The sequence below is a fragment of the Oncorhynchus kisutch genome, linkage group LG23 (genome assembly GCF_002021735.2).
Source record: "Oncorhynchus kisutch isolate 150728-3 linkage group LG23, Okis_V2, whole genome shotgun sequence".
NCBI lineage: Eukaryota > Metazoa > Chordata > Actinopteri > Salmoniformes > Salmonidae > Oncorhynchus > Oncorhynchus kisutch.
The window spans coordinates 32,328,027-32,350,733 of NC_034196.2; the positions used below are offsets into that span (position 1 = coordinate 32,328,027).

The window sequence follows — 22,707 nt, forward strand, 5'->3', positions numbered from 1 at the left end:
GAGAGACACACACAGAGAGAGGAGACACACACATAGAGAAGAGAGAGCACACACAAGAAGTAAGGAGAGAGAGACACACACAGAGAGAGAGAGAGAGAGACAGAGAGAGACACAGAGAGAGAGAGACACAGAGAGAGAGAGAGACACAGGGAGAGAGAGACACAGAGAGAGAGACACAGAGAGAGAGACACAGAGAGAGAGACACAGAGAGAGAGACAACAGAGAGAGAGACACAGAGAGAGAGACACAGAGAGAGAGACACAGAGAGAGAGACACAGAGAGAGAGACACAGAGAGAGAGAAACAGAGAGAGAGAGAAACAGAGAGAGAGAGAAACAGAGAGAGAGAAACAGAGAGAAAGGAACCATGGCAGTTTAGCTATCATACTGTTTTACATGTACTTGAGATTAATAATTGCAATACTATTGCATAATATTACAAAGTAATTCCCAATAAAATTGGGATTCACATTATAGTATTAAATTAATGTGATTCAAATAAAATCAATTTGAGAGTATGTAACTGGAAATATACTCACAGCAGGTTCAACTTCTGTCGACTCCCTGAGACCCACCAAAAGAAACTACGTTTAATTTCAGACTAATTCAATATTCTCTGAATTCAGGCCAATGATGCAGAATTAATATTTATCATCAAGACAACCCTAATAAAACTAAAAATGATTTATACTAATCTTCGATGATTTGAAACAGAATTTAGAGACTATTCATTAAGCCACCTTAAATTAGTTCCAGGCAGTGGAAAGTAAATCATTAAAATGGACAGTTTATTAACTACTTATACATCCTTTATAAATCAAGTTTAAAAGTAGAAGCTACTAACGTCGAGTCTGTGTCCTTGTTGTCTTTCCGGCGGATCGCAAATGTTTTCCTCTTTCTGGGTTTGGCTCCTAGTAACAAACCAAAAAGAAAATCAAACCAAAAACCAAAAAGAAAATCGGATAAATCAAATCCCTTTATGAAACACTGTTCCTTCTTTCGATGTTCTGCAGCAGAGCTGGAGAAGTGGCCAGACAACTGCAAACGGTTTAGACTTCAAATGTTCCCTCACATTTAGGTGTGAAAAATATCAAGTCCGACTCTTATGAAATTTCACACTGTGTTTTCTGTTGGTCTGTTTTTTTCCATTGAGGAGAGAATAAACTATAGAAAATAAGGGCACAAGCACGGCGTGTGTGTGTGTGTGTGTGTGTCTTACCTTCAGTGGCGATGGCAGTGTTACATTCTTCAAACTCAATAGGACCTGATAATACAGAAAACACTCATTTAGGTTCATTTGCTGGCAGTGACCTAAACGCATCGCACACACACACAACCTATCATCACACACACACACACAACCTATCATCACACACACTACAGCATGTTCCACACACAACCTATCATCACACACACTACAGCATGTTCCACACACAACCTATCATCACACACACCCTATCATCACACACACACACAACCTATCATCACACACACTACAGCATGTTCCACACACAACCTATCACACACACACTACAGCATGTTCCACACACAACCTATCACACACACTACAGCATATTCCACACACAACCTATCATCACACACACACACTACAGCATGTTCCACACACAACCTATCACACACTACAGCATGTTCCACACACAACCTATCATCACACACTACAGCATGTTCCACACACAACCTATCATCACACACACTAAAGCATGTTCCACACACAACCTATCATCGCACACACACACAACCTATCGCACACACACACACTACAGCATGTTCCACACACAACCTATCATCACACACACACACAACAGCATGTTCCACACACAACCTATCACACACACACACTACAGCATGTTCCACACACAACCTACAGCATGTTCCACACACAACCTATCACACACACACACACACACACACACACACACTACAGCATGTTCCACACACAACCCATCACACACACACACACTACAGCATGTTCCACACACAACCGATCATCACACACACACACACACACACACACACACACACACACACACACACACACACACACACTACAGCATGTTCTACACACATCCTATCATCACACACACACTACAGCATGTTCCATACACAACCTATCATCACACACACACACACACTACAGCATGTTCCACACACAACCTATCATCACACACACACTACAGCATGTTCCACACACAACCTATCATCACACACACACTACAGCATGTTCCACACACAACCCATCATCACACACACTACAGCATGTTCCACAAACAACCTATCATCACACACACACACTACAGCATGTTCCACACACAACCTATCATCACACACACGGCTTGGCAGGAACAGAGGCTCCAGCTTGGCACACATGTTAAACTAAGTGGTCTCTGCTGAACCCAGAGGGCAGACAGGGTCAATGGCAGAGTCAACACAGTGTCTGGTAGCCATCAGCAAGATGTGACTATCCTGAACCAGTGGAAAATACTACAGCACATAAGATACACTGTAGTGCAGCACACACACACACACACTACAGCATGTTCCACACACAAACTATTCCTCAGTCACTTCCTCTCTCTCTCTCACACACACACACACACACACACTACAGCATGTTCTACACAAACAATTCCTCAGTCACTTCCTCTCCCACACACACACTACAGCATGTTCCACACACAAACTATTCCTCAGTCACTTCCTCTCTCTCTCTCACATACACTTTCTCATGGACGGACACAGATCTCAGAGACAGAAGTTCTACATAGGCCTACTGTAAACCTGCACAACAGAGACCAAACCGCTCTAAAACAACCAATCAACTAAAATGGCACCTGGCATTCAAACTATGCCAGGTGGACAGACAGAACCCACTGACCTGACCTTCAGTACACACAGAATGGCTCATAAGGCCACACTACACACTGAGTAAACACACACACACACACATACTAGGCTACACTAAACCCATACACTAGGCTACACTACACTGAGTAAACACACACACTGAGTAAAACACACACACACACACACACAAGGCTACACTACACTCTGAGTAAACACACACACACACACACACACACACACACACACATACTAGGCTACACTAAACCCATACACTAGGCTACACTACACTGAGTAAACACACACACTGAGTAAAAAACACACACACACACACACGGCTACACTACACTCTGAGTAAACACACAGAGCTTGTGAGCTGGTGCCATCTCAATCTTTCCAACACAATGATAATGCATAATGATAATTGAATAAATAGATATGTTTTAAAAAACAAGAAATTGCCAAATCTGCTGGGAGGAATGCCCTTGGTCTAATCTGGAGCCGAACCAGACGCTGATTTTCACAAGAACAACAACAATGATTTATATAGAAATTGAGAAAGAACCTAAAGAAAAACAACAAAGATCATGCTTAATTTAATGTTCATCAATTCTACATATTTACCTCCGAGCTCTTGCACTTGGAATGCCTCGCTTCGAGAGCGTCTGGAGAACACATTAACGAGGGGTTTTCATAGGGTTGGATATGCATTCACACACACACACACACACACACAAACGCTACTGAAAAAGCAGCGGAGAAACCAAGAGCAACACTCAGGATGAATATACGTGTCAATCAATGGACCCCATATGATTTTAGAGTCATCGGTTAGAGAAGGGATTGTCTTATGGTTATTAGAAGTAAAGATAGTAAGACGATGAGTGTGAAATTATGACTTTTACTTTGTTTTATAATCAATGAGTAATAAATCAATTCCTCTGAATACACGGTTAGAGTGGTATCGTCTATAATACATGGAATTAATATTATTTTGTTAACTACCTTATTTATTCTGTCTGTTGATAAAGAAAGCTAGGGGTTCTGTAAATACACAGCCTCTTCATCACAACACAGATCTGTTCCAAGTTCCCTTTTGAGCGTTTATCTTCTTAAAAGCTAATGCACAACCAGGGCACGACACGGCCAGGGCACGACACGGCCAGGGCACGACACGGCCAGGGCACGACACGGCCAGGGCACGACACGGCCAGGGCACGACACGGCCAGGGCACGACACGGCCAGGGCACGACACGGCCAGGGCACGACACGGCCCGGGCACGACACGACACGGCCAGGGCACGGCACGGCACGACACGGCACGACACGGCCAGGGCACGACACGACACGGCCAGGGCACGACACGACACGGCCAGGGCACGACACGGCCAGGGCACGACACGGCCAGGGCACGACACGGCCAGGGCACGACACGACACGGCCAGGGCATGACACGACACGGCCAGGGCACGACACGACACGGCCAGGGCACGACACGACACGGCCAGGGCACGACACGGCCAGGGCACGACACGGCCAGGGCACGACACGGCCAGGACACGACACGGCCAGGACACGACACGGCCAGGACACGACACGACACGGCCAGGACACGACACGGCCAGGACACGACACGACACGGCCAGGACACAACGTCTCCCTCCATGGCAGACCATGGAGGGAGAGAAGAGAGGGTAGGCCAGCCTCGGGCAAGATTTTATTTCCTTGGCACTAAAATGTCTTGACCTGAAAAAACAAAGCTAATGATATATTAGTGCAGTGTATATGGCAACAGCAGTTCCATGCAGTCTTCCCCAGAGAATGTCAGTTGTGGGCAAAATGCATCGTTCGACATGGGCAGCACTTGGAGAAGCTCAGGGAAGCGGTAAGTCACGAGAGGCACGCATCATGCCAAGTGACATCGAAAAAGTACACCAATCTACTCTACTGTGCAATATCAGGCCCTCTCCGGTTAGCTTTTCACCGCCGGCGAACACACACTGATGTGACTGCTGTTTGTGTGTGCGTGTTGCGTTCCAATTAAAAAAGAATTCCACGCTCATCAAATAACTAGTTCACGAGAGAGACCGAGATCGAGAGAGAGACCTGCCCACTGCTCCATCCCTAATCCACACAGCATTGACAACAAGCAGGTATAGTTAACTAAGTGAAGAGGGAACCATAACCTCCTACAGTAATCAGCAGTTGCAGGTGTTGCTAAATAACCATAATCACCAATTCTAAGACAATAATAATAAACATATTTGAATAAGAATGTCTGAAGACCATACTTAGGCTCCTCCACATGAAGACTGACCAAAACGGGCAACAAAAATGTAAGCACAGGGCAGGAACCTTTCGCTGACAGCATCCTACATCTGACAATATTTACACACTGACTACAGCAAAAAACCTACACCAGACATGCCAATCTTACCTAAATCTGCACAGTTGGCATTAGGATCTGTTTAAACATTTCATAAACAGACAGATGACTGTTTATGTAGAGGTTCTTTTATCTTATTCCTCTCTCTGAGAGGGAAGCATGCAGTCACGCATGAGCGGAGGATGGCTTTTTAAATTGCATATGCTTCACATGGAGCTCGGAGCGGGAAAGAGAGAGGAAGAGGGAGAGGGGCGGAGGGGTTTGCGTGTCTGGCTCGCTGCCAGTTGACAGCTCAGCTGGATATCAGTGAACACTACGAACCCCCCTGCCTAGCAGCGTGTCACTTTGAGACTGTTTCTGTGGTAGAAAGTTTATTCAACCTCTCTCTCTCTCTAAAGGCACAGGATCGGCCAGCTATTTCATCAAGGGACAGGCAGGTTATTGTTATGACACAGCCTAGGACGCAGTGAGATCTCTAATGAACAGCTTGATACGGGGAGGAATTCTACAACTGCTTTCAGCCCTCAATTAATTCTGCTGTCAAAACAAATGAAGGCCGGCGCTGTTCAGACGCCCCATCTGGACACAGGGGTCAGGGGTCACCGTTTGTATACACACAAACACACCCCTTTGTGTTGCCTACCTGATGTGATGGGCTGCAAGCCCCAGGGTAAGCCACAATGGAAAACACATATATATATATAGTAAGATTTCCCTTGCTTACCGTAGCATGTCATAGTTTACACAGTCACTGTTGAGCTCTTGATCCCCAAAAGAGCTTGCTTCTGGCTGCTTAGTTCAGTCTGTAGCCTAAACACAGCAACGAGTGTGTGTGTATGAGTGTGTATGCGTGCGCGTGAGTGTGTATGCGTGCGTGTGTATGCGTGCGCGTGAGTGTGTATGCGTGCGCGTGAGTGTGTATGCGTGCGCGTGAGTGTGTATGCGTGCGCGTGAGTGTGTATGCGTGCGCGTGAGTGTGTATGCGTGCGCGTGAGTGTGTATGCGTGCGCGTGAGTGTGTATGCGTGCGCGTGAGTGTGTATGCGTGCGCGTGAGTGTGTATGCGTGCGCGTGAGTGTGTATGCGTGCGCGTGAGTGTGTATGCGTGCGCGTGAGTGTGTATGCGTGCGCGTGAGTGTGTATGCGTGCGCGTGAATGCGTGAGTGTGTATGCGTGCGCGTGAATGCGTGAGTGTGTATGCGTGCGCGTGAATGCGTGAGTGTGTATGCGTGCCGCCCTGATCCTGTACTGGCCTGCATGGTGTCACATGCTAACTGGAATGTCCGGCCTGACCTGCCTACCTTTACAGAAGATTACAGCTACTGAGTCTGATGGCCTTCTACCACCTTTTGTTACTGCTCTCTCATTGGCTAAATCTCTCTTATAGGCCTGTCCCCATCTTAAAGACAAGAAGTCACTTTAAAGAACGTTACCCTAAGTAACCACTGACACAGGGTCAGATTCAGGCATATTGAAGGAGTAGGTACAGTGGGGCAAAAAAGTATTTAGTCAGCCACCAATTGTGGAAGTTCTCCCACTTAAAAAGATGAGAGAGGCCTGTACTTTTCATCATAGGTACACTTCAACTATGACAGACAAACTGAGAAAGAAAATCCAGAAAATCACATTGTAGGATTTTTTATGAATTTATTTGCAAATTATGGTGGAAAATAAGTATTTGGTCACCTACAAACAAGCAAGACTTCTGGCTCTCACAGACCTGTAACTTACCGGTCCACAACCTCAAACAGTCACACTCCAAACTCCACTATGGCCAAGACCAAAGAGCTGTTAAAGGAAACAAAATTGAAACAAAATTGTAGACCTGCACCAGGCTGGGAAGACTGAATCTGCTATAGGTAAGCAGCTTGGTTTGAAGAAATCAACTGTGGGAGCAATTATTAGGAAATGAAAGACAAAAAGACAAGACCACTGATAATCTCCCTCGATCTGGGGCTCCACGCAAAATGATCACAAGAACGGTGAGCAAAAATCCCAGAACCACACGGGGGGACCTAGTGAATGACCTGCAGAGAGCTGGGACCAAAGTAACAAAGCCTACCATCAGTAACACACTACGCCGCCAGGGACTCAAATCCTGCAGTGCCAGACGTGTCCCCCTGCTTAAGCCAGTACATGTCCAGGCCCGTCTGAAGTTTGCTAGAGAGCATTTGGATGATCCAGAAGAAGATTGGGGGAATGTCATATGGTCAGATGAAACCAAAATAGAACTTTTTGGTAAAAATGCAACTCGTCGTGTTTGGAGGGCAAAGAATGTTGAGTTGCATCCAAAGAACACCATACCTACTGTGAAGCATGGCGGTGGAAATCTCATCTCTTCAGTGGGTCATATGATTGAGTGAAGTCTGGCCCAGGAGTGGGAAGGTGAACGGAAAGGCTCTGGAGAAACGAACCGCCCTTGCTGTCTCTGCCTGGCCGGTTCCCCTCTTTCCACTGGGATTCTCTGCCTCTAACCCTATTACAGGGGCTGAGTCACTGGCTTACTGGAGCTCTCTCATGCCGTCCCTGGAAGGGGTGCGTCACCTGAGTGGGTTGATTCACTGATGTGGTCATCCTGTCTGGGTTGGCGCCCCCCCTTGGGTTGTGCCATGGCGGAGATCTTTGTGGGCTATACTCGGCCCTGTCTCAGGATGGTAAGTTGGTGGTTGAAGATATCCCTCTAGTGGTGTGGGGGCTGTGCTTTGGCAAAGTGGGTGGGGTTATATCCTTCCTGTTTGGCCCTGTCCGGGGGTGTCCTCAGATGGGGCCACAGTGTCTCCTGACCCCTCCTGTCTCAGCCTCCAGTATTTATGCTGCAGTAGTTTATGTGTCAGTGGGCTAGGGTCAGTTTGTTATATCTGGAGTACTTCTCCTGTCCTATTCGGTGTCCTATGTGAATCTAAGTGTGCGTTCTCTAATTCTCTCCTTCTCTCTCTCGGAGGACCTGAGCCCTAGGACCATGCCCCAGGATTACCTGACATGATGACTCCTTGCTGTCCCCAGTCCACCTGGCCGTGCTGCTGCTCCAGTTTCAACTGTTCTGCCTTCTTATTATTCGAACATGCTGATCATTTATGAACATTTGAACATCTTGGCCATGTTCTGTTATAATCTCCACCCGGCACAGCCAGAAGAGGACTGGCCACCCCACATAGCCTGGTTCCTCGCTAGGTTTCTTCCTAGGTTTTGGCCTTTCTAGGGAGTTTTTCCTAGCCACCGTGCTTCTACACCTGCATTGCTTGCTGTTTGGGGTTTTAGGCTGGGTTTCTGTCCAGCACTTTGAGATATCAGCTGATGTACGAAGGGATATATAAATACATTTGATTTGATTTGATTTGATTTGGAAACATCATGCTTTTGGGCTGTTTTTCTGCAAAGGGACCAGGACGACTGATCCGTGTAAAGGAAAGAATGAATGGTGCCATGTATCGTGAGATTTTGAAAACCTCCTTCCATCAGCAAGGGCATTGAAGATGAAACGTGGCTGGGTCTTTCAGCATGACAATGATCCAAAACACACCGCCCGGGCAACGAAGGAGTGGCTTTGTAAGAAGCATTTCGGTCTCCAGATCTCAACCCCATAGAAAATCTTTGGAGGAAGTTGAAAGTCCGTGTTGCCCAGCAACAGCCCCAAAATATCACTGCTCTAGAGGAGATCTGCATGGAGGAATGGGCCAAAATACCAGCAACAGTGTGTGAAAACCTTGTGAAGACTTACAGAAAACTTTTGACCTCTGTCATTGCCAACAAAGGGTATATAACAAAGTATTGAGATAAACTTTTGTTATTGACCAAATACTTATTTTCCAACATAATTTGCCCCAAAAAAAATCATAAAAAATCCTACAATGTGATTTACAATTACATAAGTTGCCGCTAACCACTGAAGTGCTTCACCAGTCATACACACTAGCATGTGTAAAACATTGATCTGTAGACGTGATTTGCCCATCATGGCAGGTGTGTCTGTGCGTATGGGGAATCTTACCTGGTCTCTCTTTGCCCGTTCCTTTACTGTCAGACAGTTTCTGTATCAAGCCCTCAACAGAGGTGTTCTCCATGTTCCTCTCAAACTCTATACGGACCTGCAGAGGGACAACAACAAACACAGGGTCATGAGGTGCACTTAGTTTAACTTGGGGTTGCACTTTTGGACGATTCCATTGGTTCCATTGTACAGGGCAAACTGCTGTAAATCAAGTGCAGCTCAAGCATTCTGACGTATTTGACCCAGGTCTGGCATCAGTACAGTGAGGCATCAGAATGGATTAGCCTACGTTAAAAAAAGAAGAACTGATGGCAGAGTGGCAGACACTTGGGCTGAGCTGCTGGACTGAGCTGCTGGACTGAGCTGCTGGACTGAGCTGCTGGACTGAGCTGCTGGACTGAGCTGCTGGACAGTCATTAAGTCCATTGAGGAATCACAATGTGGTAGGACCACTGGGAGGTACTTCTGTGATTAAAACATGGCGCAGTGTGTGTGTGTGTGTGTGTGTGTGTGTGTGTGTATGTGTGTATCTGCTGTGTGTGTGATCGCTTGTGAGACTGACAGCTCATGTCCTTGGGGACTGCTCTCTGGGTGCCTCGTTTTTAGAATACTCAGGAGGATTGACAAATGCAATATGGCTTTGTGCTTTTCACTTAAGAACAAATTCTTATTTACAATGACGGCCTACCCCGGCCAAACCCGGACGACGCTGGGCCAATTGTGAGCCACCCTATGGGACTCCCAATCACAGCCGGTTGTGATACTGCCTGGAATCAAACCAGGGTTTGTAGTGACGCCTCTAGCACAAAGATGCAGTGCCTTAGACCACTGCGCCACTCAGGAGCAGCTAAAGGACTAGACTACTTTACTACAATTCTCCCTCTAAAGGACTGGACTACCCAACAGTTAATTATCTCTCTTGTTTAAAACTATTCTCTGTACAATGTGTCTCTAAGGCCTGTGGAGACTGGCTTACATAATGGTATGGTTTATTGTTGTGGACAGAGCGGTCTCCTGATGCCCTCTGGGCGCTATCACGGGAAGGATGGTGTTTGTTTACTTTGGATGTTAGTGGCATGTGTGTCAGAGTGTGAGTGTGTGTCTGTCGGGGGGAGAGGGACCAGATAGATGACAAACAGGGACCGACTGGCTGTGCCATCTCGCCAAACGATTCAGATGTGCGTGATACGCTGTTGTGTTTACAGTATGTCCACTCACTATCATAAAAACACACAGTGGCAGCTCCCCCAACCCCTCCAGCAAAGCAAGGTGCATTAGCCCCCTACGCCTCGCGGGGGGATGGGGGTTGGACGTGGGCTGCCGTGGCAAGGTAGAATGCTCACTCCAGCACACGCAATCTGTCAGGTGCTGCAGCCAGCCAGCCGCTTGCTGCATCCTGCTGCCATGAGGGAACGTGCTGTGATGTCATCACCTGCCTGCGTGTCTCACACACACCCAGACACACACAACTGCACCAACCCGCAGTGATTTTTTACAGATGCACACACACACACACACACACACCTGCAGTGACTCTGCACAGCATGCAGGCATATTGTCGTAAAGATTTTAAACCAGAATAATAATAATAATAATATTACCTCCTCCTCCCCCACCTCTTTCCGCCCTCTCCTGTTCCTCCTCCCCCACCTCTTTCCGCCCTCTCCTGTTCCTCCTCCCCACCTCTTTCCCCTCCTCCTCCCCCACCTCTTTCCCCCCTCTCCTGTTCCTCCTCCCCCACCTCTTTCCCCACCTCTTCCTTCCTCCCCCCTCTCCTGTTCCTCCTCCCCCACCTCTTTCCCCCTCTCCTGTTCCTCCTCCCCCACCTCTTTCCCCCCTCTCCTGTTCCTCCTCCCCCACCTCTTTCCCCCCTCTCCTGTTCCTCCTCCCCCACCTCTTTCCCCCTCTCCTGTTCCTCCTCCCCCACCTCTTCCCCCTCTCCTGTTCCTCCTCCTCCTCCCCCACATCTTTCCCCCTCTCCTGTTCCTCCCCCTCCTCCTCCCCCACCTCTTTCCCCCCTCTCCTGTTCCTCCTCCTCCTCCCCCACCTCTTTCCCCCCTCTCCTGTTCCTCCTCCTCCTCCCCCACCTCTTTCCCCCCTCTCCTGTTCCTCCTCCTCCACCTCTTTCCCCCCTCTCCTGTTCCTCCTCCTCCACCTCTTTCCCCCCTCTCCTGTTCCTCCTCCTCCACCTCTTTCCCCCCTCTCCTGTTCCTCCTCCTCCTCCCCCACCTCTTTCCCCCTACCTCTTTCCCCCCTCTCCTGTTCCTCCTCCTCCCCCACCTCTTTCCCCCCCTCTCCTGTTCCTCCTCCTCCTCCCCCACCTCTTTCCCCCCCTCTCCTGTTCCTCCTCCTCTTCCCCGACCTCTTCCTTCCTCTCCTGTTCCTCCTCCTCCCCCACCTCTCCACCCTCTTTCATCCCTCTCCACCTCGCTCACCGCTCTCTCATCCCTCTCTTCACCCCTTTCATCCCTCTCTTCACCCCTCTCATCCCTCTCTTCACCCCTCTCATCCCTCTCTCCACCCTCCTATGTTCCTCCTCTTTTCCCCTTTCCCTCTCCTCTTTCCCCCTTCTCCATCTCTTTCCTCCTCTTCCTACTACGTTCCGCCAGTCTCCCCCCTCTCCTCTGCCTCCCCCCTCTCCTCTGCCTCCCGTCTTCCTTCCTCCCCATCTTCCCTCCTGTCATCCCCCTCTCCTCTTCCTCCCCTCTCTCCCCCCCAGTCTTCCATCATCTTTCTCCCTTCGCTCTCTTTTCCCGCCTTCCTCCCGTCTCCCCACGCAGTCTCTCTATACCTCCTGTTCTCTTCCCTCACTCCCATGCAGGTCTCTCTCCCTAAACTTCCTCTCCTCTCTCATGCTGTGGTCTTTAGTGGTTTCCATTCATGTCCAGACTAGAGCAGAAAGAACACAAGAGAGAAGAGAGCTAGGCTAACTAGATAACGGCAGAGCCATGCAGACTGCCAAGCCACTGTTTAGACCCAGGCCTAGACCCAGACCTAAACCCAGCCCCAGGTTAACATAAAACTACACTTCAATGCCCAATACCCAAACAGTGTGTTTGCCTGGCCAGATAATGTATCTGTGTGTGTGTCAATGTGTGTGTGTGTGTGAGAGTGTATGTGTGTGTATTTGAATAGACAGTTTAACAGTTTTGCTCACCTGAGGTAGAGTATCTCATGATAAGCTGTAGACCACACCATCTACCTAGAGAGTTTTCATCTGTATTTTTTTGTAGCTGTCTACATACCACCACAGACCGATGCTGGCACTAAAACCTCACTCAATGAGCTGTATTCCGCCATGAGCAAACAGGAACATTCTCATCCAGAGGCGGCGGTCCTAGTGGCCAGGGACTTTAATGCAGGGAAACTTAAATCAGTTTTACCTCATTTCTATCAGCATGTTAATGTGCAACCAGAGGGAAAACAATTCTAGACCACCTTTACTCCACACACAGAGACATGTACAAAGCTCTTCCTCGCCCTCCATTTGGCAAATCTGACCATAATTCTCTCCTCCTGATTCCTGCTTACAAGCAACAATTAAAGCAGGAAGCACCAGTGACTCGGTCTATAAAAAAGCGGTAAGATGAAGCAGATGCTAAACTACAGGACTGTTTTTCTATCACAGACTGGAACATGTTCCGGGATTCTTCCGATGGCATTGAGGAGTACACCACATCAGTCACTGGCTTTATCAGTAAGTGCATCGAGGACGTCATCCCCACAGTGACCACACGTACATACCCCAACCAGAAGCCATGGATTACAGGCAACATTCGCACTAAAAGGGTAGAGCTGCCTCTTTCAAGGAGCAGGACTAACCCAGAAGCTTATAAGAAATCCTGGTATGTCCCCCGATGAAACAAACAGGCAAAGTGTCAATACAGGACTAAGATCGAATCGTACTACACCGGCTTCGACGCTCGTCGGATGTGGCAGGGTGTGCAAACTATTAGACTACAAAAGGGAAGCACAGCCGAGAGATGCCCAGTGACACGAGCCTACCAGACGAGCTAAATTACAGATGATGCCATCTCTATTGCACTCAACACTGCCCATTCCCACCTGGACAAAAGGAACACCTATGTGAGAATGCTATTCATTGACTACAGCTCAGCGTTCAACACCACAGTATCCTCCAAGCTCATCACTAAGCTAAGGACCCTGGGACTAAACACCTCAGGTGGTAAGGGTAGGTAACAACACATCCTCCACGCTGATCCTGAACACTGGGGCCCCTCAGAGGTGCGTGCTCAGTCCCCTCCTGTACTCCCTGTTGACTCATGACTGCACGGCCAGGCACAACTCCAACGCCATCATTGAGTTTGCTGATGACCCAACAGTGGTAGGCCTGATCACCGACAGCGATGAAACAGCCTATAAGTTGGAGGTCAGAGACGTGACCGTATGGTGCAAGAACATCAACCTCTCCCTCAACGTGATCAAGACAAAGGAGATCATTGAGGACTACAGGAAAAGGAGGACCGAGCACGCATCCATTCTCATCGACGAGGCTGTAGTGGAGGTTGAGAGCTTCAAGTTCCTTGGTGTCCACATCACACATCACCAACAAACTAACATGGTCCAAGCACACCAAGACAGTCATGAAGAGGGCACAACAAAACCTATTCTCCCTCAGGAGACTGAAAAGATTTGGCATGGGTCCTCTGATCCTCAAAAGGTTTTACAGCTGCACCATCAAGAGCATCCTGACGGGTTGCATCACTGCCTGGTATGGGAACTGCTTGGCCTCTGACCGCAAGGCACTACAGAGGGTAGTGCGTACGGGCCAGTACATCACTGGGTCCAAGCTTCCTGCCATTCAGGACCTCTATACCAGGAGGTGTCAAAGGAAGGCCCTAAAAATTGTCAAAGACTCCAACCATCCTAGTCAGAGATTGTTCTCTCTGCTACCGCACAGCGGAGAGCCAAGTCTAGATCCAAGAGGCTTCTAAACAGCTTCTACCCCAAAGTTATAAAAGACTCCTGAACAACTAATCAAATGGCTACCCAGACTATTTGTATTGTAAGGTCTACACCTGTTGTATTCAGTACATGTGACAAATCAAATTTGATTTGATATGGATAGACAGATCTAAGTGTGTTGATGTGCTTGGACAATATGGATTATTTTAAGTGACAGTGTGTGTACAGTGCAATGTAGGAGTGTGTACAGTACATTGACAGTGTGTATATTTGTTAGTCTATAGTTCTGGTACATTAGGTGTACGGTGTGTGTGTGTGTGTGTGTGTGTGTGTGTGTGTGTGTGTATGTATGGGCCGAGCTTGCGTGTCTGTGGTCTAACTGATGAAGCAGTGTCCCCCCTCCCTCCCTACTACTTGGCATGGTGCTCGCTTGCTCACACAGCCTGGTTTAAAAGGGTATTCATCATTACGTGGGCTTCCTGCACACACTTTGCCAGCTGTTTGGGAGAGCACTCACCCACCTTTAGGCTCTATCTTACTAAAGCCCAGCCAGGCTAACACTAAACCATGGGCTGCGTTCCAAATGGAACCCTATTCCCTATAGAGAGCCCTATGGGTCCTGGTCAAAACCAGGGCATATTATAGGACATAGGGTACCCTTTGAGACAGAGACAGGCAGTGATGTCTTTCTCCTGTTCAGATGCATGGTAACACTGGAGCTCTAGAGCAGAGAGTGGGGCTGTGGCTCCCCCTGTGGACACTGCTGGGACTGCAGCAGCAACTACACACAGTGGAGCAGAGTTTATTTTTCGTTGTCTATTCTGTCATGTAGTAAAACATCTAGAATATTTGTAACAGAACAATATCTATGAGAGAACAATATCTATGTATACTGAAGATGTAAAAAAAAAAAGCGATAATATAATGATGAAAGTGGAAAGATGAACATTGTAATGATCAGTGAGTTATGTACAGCAGAACACAGTAAAGTCCAGTAACATATCCACACAGAGCGAGATGCCAAGTCAGTTGGCATGCTGTGCCTCTGATTGTATGTTGAAGGTGTTTTCGATTGGTCGAGAGGGAGTTTTGATCAGTTTTTAATTGTTTGCTATAAACGGCTGAATGGAAGGCTTCCTGGTTCTCAGTGAAACTATTAGAGTGATCAAAGACTACACTAATTAATCTGACGCACAGTGAACCCACTGAGCACTGGGACAGGACACACGCCCCACCCCGTGTGTGTGTGTGAGCGTCTGCGTGTGCATCCGTGCAGTGTGTGTGTGTGTGTGTGAGCGTCTGCGTGTGCATCCGTGCAGTGTGTGTGTGTGTGACCGTCTGCGTGTGCATCCGTGCAGTGTGAGCGTGTGTGAGCGTCTGCGTGTGCATCCGTGCAGTGTGAGCGTCTGCATCCGTGCAGTGTGTGTGTGAGCGTCTGCGTGTGCATCCGTGCAGTGTGTGTGTGTGTGTGAGCGTCTGCGTGTGCATCCGTGCAGTGTGTGTGTGTGTGTGAGCGTCTGCATCCGTGCAGTGTGTGTGTGTGCCGACTCACCTCTCCGATCTGAACGTGTGTCTCGTCAACAGACTGTGTGTATGACTGAATTATATCCTTCATGTGGACGATGTGGCTCTCCTCGATGTCCTGAAACTTCTGGAACACAGAGAGAAAACATACAGGAGAACATATGCAGCACATAATCCATTTCCCCTGAGGAGACATAAACCAGAGCAAAACAAATATGCCAGTAGTAGACTTAGGACCTGGAGTTTTCCCTGACCTGATCAGGAACAACTCTGGACATAAGCTGTCATCTATTGAACCAGGACAAAGAGTTTCTGGTGAGGCCAGGAAACCTCTGGGCTCGATCATGGGGAAGGATTTCAGAGAGTCCAGTGTGTACAACAGAACATGTGCACCGTGGCCGATGTAGGAGAAACACTGGTCTTGGATTGATAAAAACACATGTATACGATACTAAAAGAGAAAGACTTCTCCTTTGTGCCCTAACCACTTCCTTCCTGTGTGTCGTCTCTATTTGGGTGGTCTAGAAACGAAGGCACACCAGCACACAGATCCCACTGCAGCACAAGGTGCTAATTATCCAGGGTGGGCCAGCCATGAGATACACAGAGCAGGGCTCATCTCTGGGCTCTGGAGCGGTCTGTGTGTGTGTGTGTGTGTGTGTGTGTGTGTGTGTCTGGGCTCTAAACGATGGTGTTTACTCCCATCCAAGGCTGGCCTTGGCTGGGGAGAGTTTGGGGTAAACCAAGGAGAAGGACTATAAATAATCACAAGCTGGAAAATCACAGCGTGGATAGAGAGGAAGAGGAGTGTGCCTGACTGCATAAACACACACACGGATATAGGCAATCTCTTACACACAAACATCCATGATTGCTCCAACAAACACTACCACAGCTAGTGTACACACTCAAACACGAGACACACAGAGTACATTCACAGGCGAGCACACTTGCGTAAACCCCAACATTCACATCAGCTTACAGTCAGGCCAACCGCCAGGCCAACCGCCAGGCCAACCGCCAGGCCAACCGCCAGGCCAATACACAAACTCGAAACACACACAAGTGATTTCACAGAAGACACGTGCACCGGTGTGCCATGTTTAGAACTCATGTTCACATATGCTGAATTTGAGAGGAGCCATCGACTGCTGTTGTCTCTGGGGGAAAACAGAAAATCTGTCCTAACTCAAACCAGTTTGCCCGTGTAGCTTGCTAAAGTGCAGGATACGAAGGGTCAAATTCTGTTGTCTGATTTGCATTTAGAGTTTATCTAATCAGTCGTTCAGATGGTTCCAATCAGAGTTTTCCACAATGATTCCGTTGGTGAGGAAATAACACAAGCTGAGACGATGCCGAGCACAGAACACACACAGCATGGAATACTGAGCGGTAAACACGCACACACAAGAGCCTTAAAACATGCACACAAAGCTAGAGTCCAGAACACCACACACAAAAACAAGAAACTCACAGAAACACATTGTCCTGTGGTACTAGAAAGTGGATGGAATACCAACACAGAAACACATTGTCCTGTGGTACTAGAAAGTGGATGGAATACCAACACAGAAACACATTGTCCTGTGGTACTAGAAAGTGGATGGAATACCAACACAGAAACACATTGTCCTGTGGTACTAGAAAGTGGATGGAATACCAACACAGAAACACATTGTCCTGTGGTACTAGAAAGTGGATGGAATACCAACACAGAAACACATTGTCCTGTGGTACTAGAAAGTGGATGGAATACCAACACAGAAACACATTGTCCTGTGGTACTAGAAAGTGGATGGAATACCAACACACAAACCCACACCTGTGCAGTTTCAGCCATCTTCTGTTCAAACTCGGACTTGGCTGTGGCATATTTTTCCACAAAGCCCTTGTAGGTTTCCGTGGCTTTCTTGGCCTTCACTCCAGCCTGCAGAGATCAGAGACAGACAGACAACAGGAAAATGGCCATCTGTTTTCACGTGTCACCATCAGTCACACAGTCCTCTGGAGCACCAGATCTCACCCGAGTAGACACCCATGCGATTCAGAAACAGATTGAGGAAAAAATATACATTTATTCTGGCATGAAGTACTACTACTCATCTACGTAATGACAGACAGGTGATATGGTAAGATAAGGAGATACAGAGAACGGGATAGTGATAGGTCATCTACAGCTGTACCTGTGATCTCCCACCTCACATCTCTCTGTGTTGCTCTCTCCTAGTGTAGTTTAGTCTAGTGTACAGTACCTTGTCCACATCTCTCTGTGTTGCTCTCTCCTAGTGTAGTTTAGTCTAGTGTACAGTACCTTGTCCACATCTCTCTGTGTTGCTCCCTCCTTGCGGAGTCTCTCCTGCTCCACAGTTTTGGCGTTGTAATTCTCCTTGGACTTCTGTAAGGCTACTCCGGTGGTCTGTATGGTCTGGACTGATTCCAGTGTGGACGCCACCTCCTCCTTGGTCTGAGTAGGACAGAGGAAGACAGCAACCATTGAAACAAACACATTCATTTTACTGTCCTTGTATGAAAAGCCCATGATTGAAACCACTAAATGGAAGCAAAGATCATTATAAATGGTAGAAAGTAGCTTAGCTAAAACGGCTATTTGACATTCTGTGTGTGTGTGTGTGTGTGTGTGTGTGTGTGTGTGTGTGAGAGAGAGAGAGAGAGACAGTGTTGTGTGGAAGCCTTTTTTGTTATGCTGAAAGCTCAAACCCATCTCTGCTAATTCACAGGTAGTGTTTGGTTAGTTAGACCTGCTGACACATACATGCCATAGGAGGTGAGGCTCCGCTGGTTACTGCAGGCAGGATAGAGAACACACACATTCTCTCCAGAATCCATCAGTAGAATCACTCTACAGAAACTCTTCCCCATAGCAGTGACTGAAAGAAGTCTACTTTATTGAGCTCCAGAGGGTAAATATAGGTTATCACTAGCAGCAGCCTACACAGGCAGAGCACAGACACCAGCAAGGACAGACTAGTTGATGCAGCAGGTAACCTAGTGGTTAAGAGTGTTTGGCCAGTAACCGAAATGACGCTGGTTCGAATCCCCGAGCTGACGGTGAAAAATCTGTCGATGTGCCATTGAGCGAGGTACTTAACCCTAATGGCTCTTGTAAGTCGCTCTGGATAAGAGGATCTGCTAAATGACTCAAATGTCAAATGTAATGCCTACAGGAACAAATTGGCGTGTTGTGTTGTGTGATTCTGCCTGCCGGGCTGTTTGTGGGTCTGGGCTTGTTATAAGGAAACACTGTGATGTGTGGTGTGGTGTTTGGTTCTCCGTTCCGCACCTTTTTGTGGGCCTTGGCCTGGTCATCCACGTACTTCTGCACGTCTTTGATAAGCTCCTGTAGCTTCCTAACCAGCTCCAGGTGGCAGCTGGCCAGCTTCTCTGTGGACGTCTTAATCACATCCCACACCGGGGCAAACGTCCTGCAGCACACAGACTTTATTAACTGAAGATCAGTAGATCATTCATTCTGTGAAGACTGGTCTTATCATTAAATAGGGAGGGTTGATATAGGACACAAACTTCTCTTTTCAGCTGACGCACGAGCGTGTGTGTGTGTGTGTGTGTGTGTGTGTGTGTGTGTCTTACCCGAGCTGAGAGAAGTTACCAGCTGACTTGGCAAGTTTGGTCATTGACCTGGCATAGACCTCTTCTATGGTAGCCCTAGAGGGTCAAAACAGAACGTCATTACCTTAATCATTTTTACCTATTGAATCAGTAACCTCATTCATTATGCGTTCCAAATGACACCCTATTCTCTATATAGCACACTACTTTTGACGAGGGACATTTGTGATTCAACTTTCCTCTAGTGAATCAGGTCAACCATAATAAATCCATCAACACAGCACTAAAACCCTCAAATCATCTACCGGTTGAAAGGGGTTCCATTGAGTGTTTACCACAAGTACTATACATGTAAGTCAAGGCCCAAGACAACTCCACACCCACTGAACACTCACAAACACTTGGAACATAAGCGTTCGAGTGTTAGTCAGTCTGAGTATTAGTCAAAGCAAAGCCCAACCAAGTGGAGAGCTCGGTTCATCAAGGTCTCCCATTTAGTGTAATGTCGAAGCACAGAGAAGAGATAGCCTCCCATCCCTCGTCATCCCATCCCTCGTCATCCCCACATTCTCCTGCATGTTAGTGACAGAAGTAAAATCTTAAATCATTGTTTTAGTGGAGGCCTGAATAATGCATGTGATTTAGTTAACCTCCCACTGCAGTCAGGTCACCACAGGAGGGTCAGGTAGGGACAACCAGGGGCAAGCACACACTCACGCATTCACAAGCGCACGCACGCAAATACAGAATGAACACACAATCTCACTTTACTAACTGATATCAGTGTAACTTACATGTACACATGGCTTCTATCAGTGTACATGCAGCGGAACTCTACCAAAGGTTTGTATAAGTTCTTGACAGGTTACCATGGCAAGTTACCATGGTTTGTCATCCTTATTGCCATCATCATTTGTAACAGCCTCATCACAGGAAAATTACATCGTCCAGTTCCCAAAACCACAACTAAAGGCAAATAAGGATTCCCATTGGTATATGAACATTTATGAACAGGTGACGTGGTTCATTCGGCCCATAGGCTTCTCCCCCTGAACACACACACACACACACACACACACACACAACTCCAGAGAGTAAAAGCTCTCCAAGTGTGTAAATACACTCTGGGCCAAGACAGCTCTCCCCTTCTAACTAACACAGACCTGCCTGCTCCACTTCACACTCAAAAGACTCACAGATTCAACGTTACAGATGAAACGCAGCTCAAATCTATTTCTATTTGACTTATATAGATGCTAGTGAACAACTGCCTGCAGGACGAATATTGGCTGTGTGTTACAGTAGGCCTATATAAAACACATGGTACAGTACTGTAGGTGCATGGTCCGTTTCTGGCCACCAGAGGGAGCCACAATGCAACGTTTCTGAGGTATGAGACTTCCTCAAAAGGGACACAGAAAACCATGGGAACACAGATTCAGATTTTTTTAATTTTATTGAACATTTATTTAACTTGGCAAATTAGTTAAGAACAAATGATTAATTACAATGATGGCCTACCCCGGCCAACGCTGGGCCAATGGTGCACTGCCCTATGGGACTCCCAATCACGGCCTGTTGTGATACAGCCTGGAATCGAACCAGGTCTGTAGTGACGCCTCTAGCACTGAGATGCAGTGCCTTAGACCGCTGCGCCACTGATGGGTAGGTAGGTGTGCAAGTTGAGTGTCAATTACAGCGAACAGTAACGATATAGGCCTAACCCTGAGATGTAAGCTAGTAAGCTACCTGTGACCCATCTAATCAAATCAAATGTTATTTGTCACATACACATGGTTAGCAGATGTTAATGCGAGTGTAGCGAAATGCTTGTGCTTCTAGTTCCAACAATGCAGTAATAACCAATCTACACCACAGACTGGAAAAAAAGACACTATAGGACAAGTCTACGCCTCCACTAACAGGAGCTTCCTTACCCACAGTGTCAAAGCAAACTGCAAGCTGTGGAAACTTTCCTGTTTGTGTGGTAGCCTAATATTTACAGTCTGTGGCAAAACATAGTGTGGTAAATGCAGTGTCTGTTTGAGTGATGAGCACATTTTTGTGTGGGCCAGCCCATCCTGAATTCCAACAGGAGACCTTGAGCAGACGAGGTTATAAAAATAGACCTCAAACACAATGAAAGACATCAAGGCGTGAGAGGAATTCTAAAGGAGGTATGATTAAGCTCCTTATTATGGCTGAGAGGCTACAGGTATGCAGTCCACTGCCAAGGAGTTTTACAGTCTATGGAGTGTTCAGGTGTGCAGGTGGCCTAATCAGGCCTAAGCCTGGGAGAGTAGGCTACACCACATGCTCATTCCACAGTTCATTCTCTCTGGAGAGTTGAAAGAGGACTGCATTTCCTTAGGTTGGATCAAACTGTTGGCTCCTGGTATAATAATTGCGCCGAAGGAGATGGCTGCCGTTTTACGATCCCATAATCAATTGTGCATGTTTGTGTTATTTGTAACTTATTTTGTATATAATATTTCTCCCACTGTGTCTTATGACCAAAAATTGCTTCTTGATATCAGGGCAGCGATAACTCACCCCATACTGGAGGAATTCTTCTTCAACGAGTCAGACGGGAAGGATTTACTCCAGACACCGGACAAGGCCCTCATCCCCATCATTTGCAGGAGGAAAAGACAGCAATATCGTGGACGAGGGTCCAGGTGCCTTGTAAGGATCCGTCGCCGAGTGGGTAATCTACTTTTACCATTGGTCCTATTAGCCAATGTACAATCACTCGATAATAAAATAGATGAACTACGAGCACGTATATCCTACCAACGGGACATTTAAAAACTGTATCTTATGTTTCTATGAGTCGTGGCTGAACAACGACATGATTAACATACAGCTGGCTGGTTTTAAGATTTTTCGGCCAGATAGAACAGTGGCCTCTGGTAAGACAAGGGGCGGTGGCATATGCATATTTGTAAACAGCTGGTGCACGAAATCTAAGGAATTCTCAAGGTTTTACCTCGCCTGAGGTAGAGGATCTCATAATAAGCTGTAGACCGCAGTATTTACCAAGAGAGTTTACATATATATTTTTTGTACCACCGCAGACCGATGCTGGCACTAAGACCGCACTCAATGAGCTGTATTCCGCCATAAGCAAACAGGAAAACGTTCATCCAGAGGGGGCGCTCCTAGTGGCCGGGGACTTTAATGCAGGGAATCTCAGTTTTACCTCATTTCTATCAGCATGTTAAATGTGCAACCAGAGTGAAAAACAATATTATAATGACCTCTGATTGACACGCTCATAATTTCCCCGTCACATACTCCTGTGTTTACTTGAAGGCCGTTCAGCATGAACCTGATTCCCGGTCTACGGCTGGAGAGCCCCCATCCCCGCAGGAGGCCTTTTGTCTCTTGGTAGGCAGTCATTGTAAATACGAATTTGTTCTTAACTGACTTGCC

At 47.3% G+C, this 22,707-nt stretch overlaps 1 protein-coding gene across 1 annotated transcript in view; it reads right to left on the reverse strand.

Moving 5' to 3' along the window:
• Positions 1-22,707, reverse strand: part of LOC109868807 (F-BAR domain only protein 2) — an 86,733-nt gene that overhangs the window by 32,063 nt on the left and 31,963 nt on the right. The window contains 9 exon segments of the mRNA XM_031802417.1: positions 523-562; positions 843-909; positions 1,218-1,262; positions 9,235-9,331; positions 15,713-15,811; positions 17,507-17,611; positions 17,996-18,148; positions 18,986-19,127; positions 19,294-19,368. Coding sequence (XP_031658277.1) covers positions 523-562; positions 843-909; positions 1,218-1,262; positions 9,235-9,331; positions 15,713-15,811; positions 17,507-17,611; positions 17,996-18,148; positions 18,986-19,127; positions 19,294-19,368 — 823 coding nt within the window.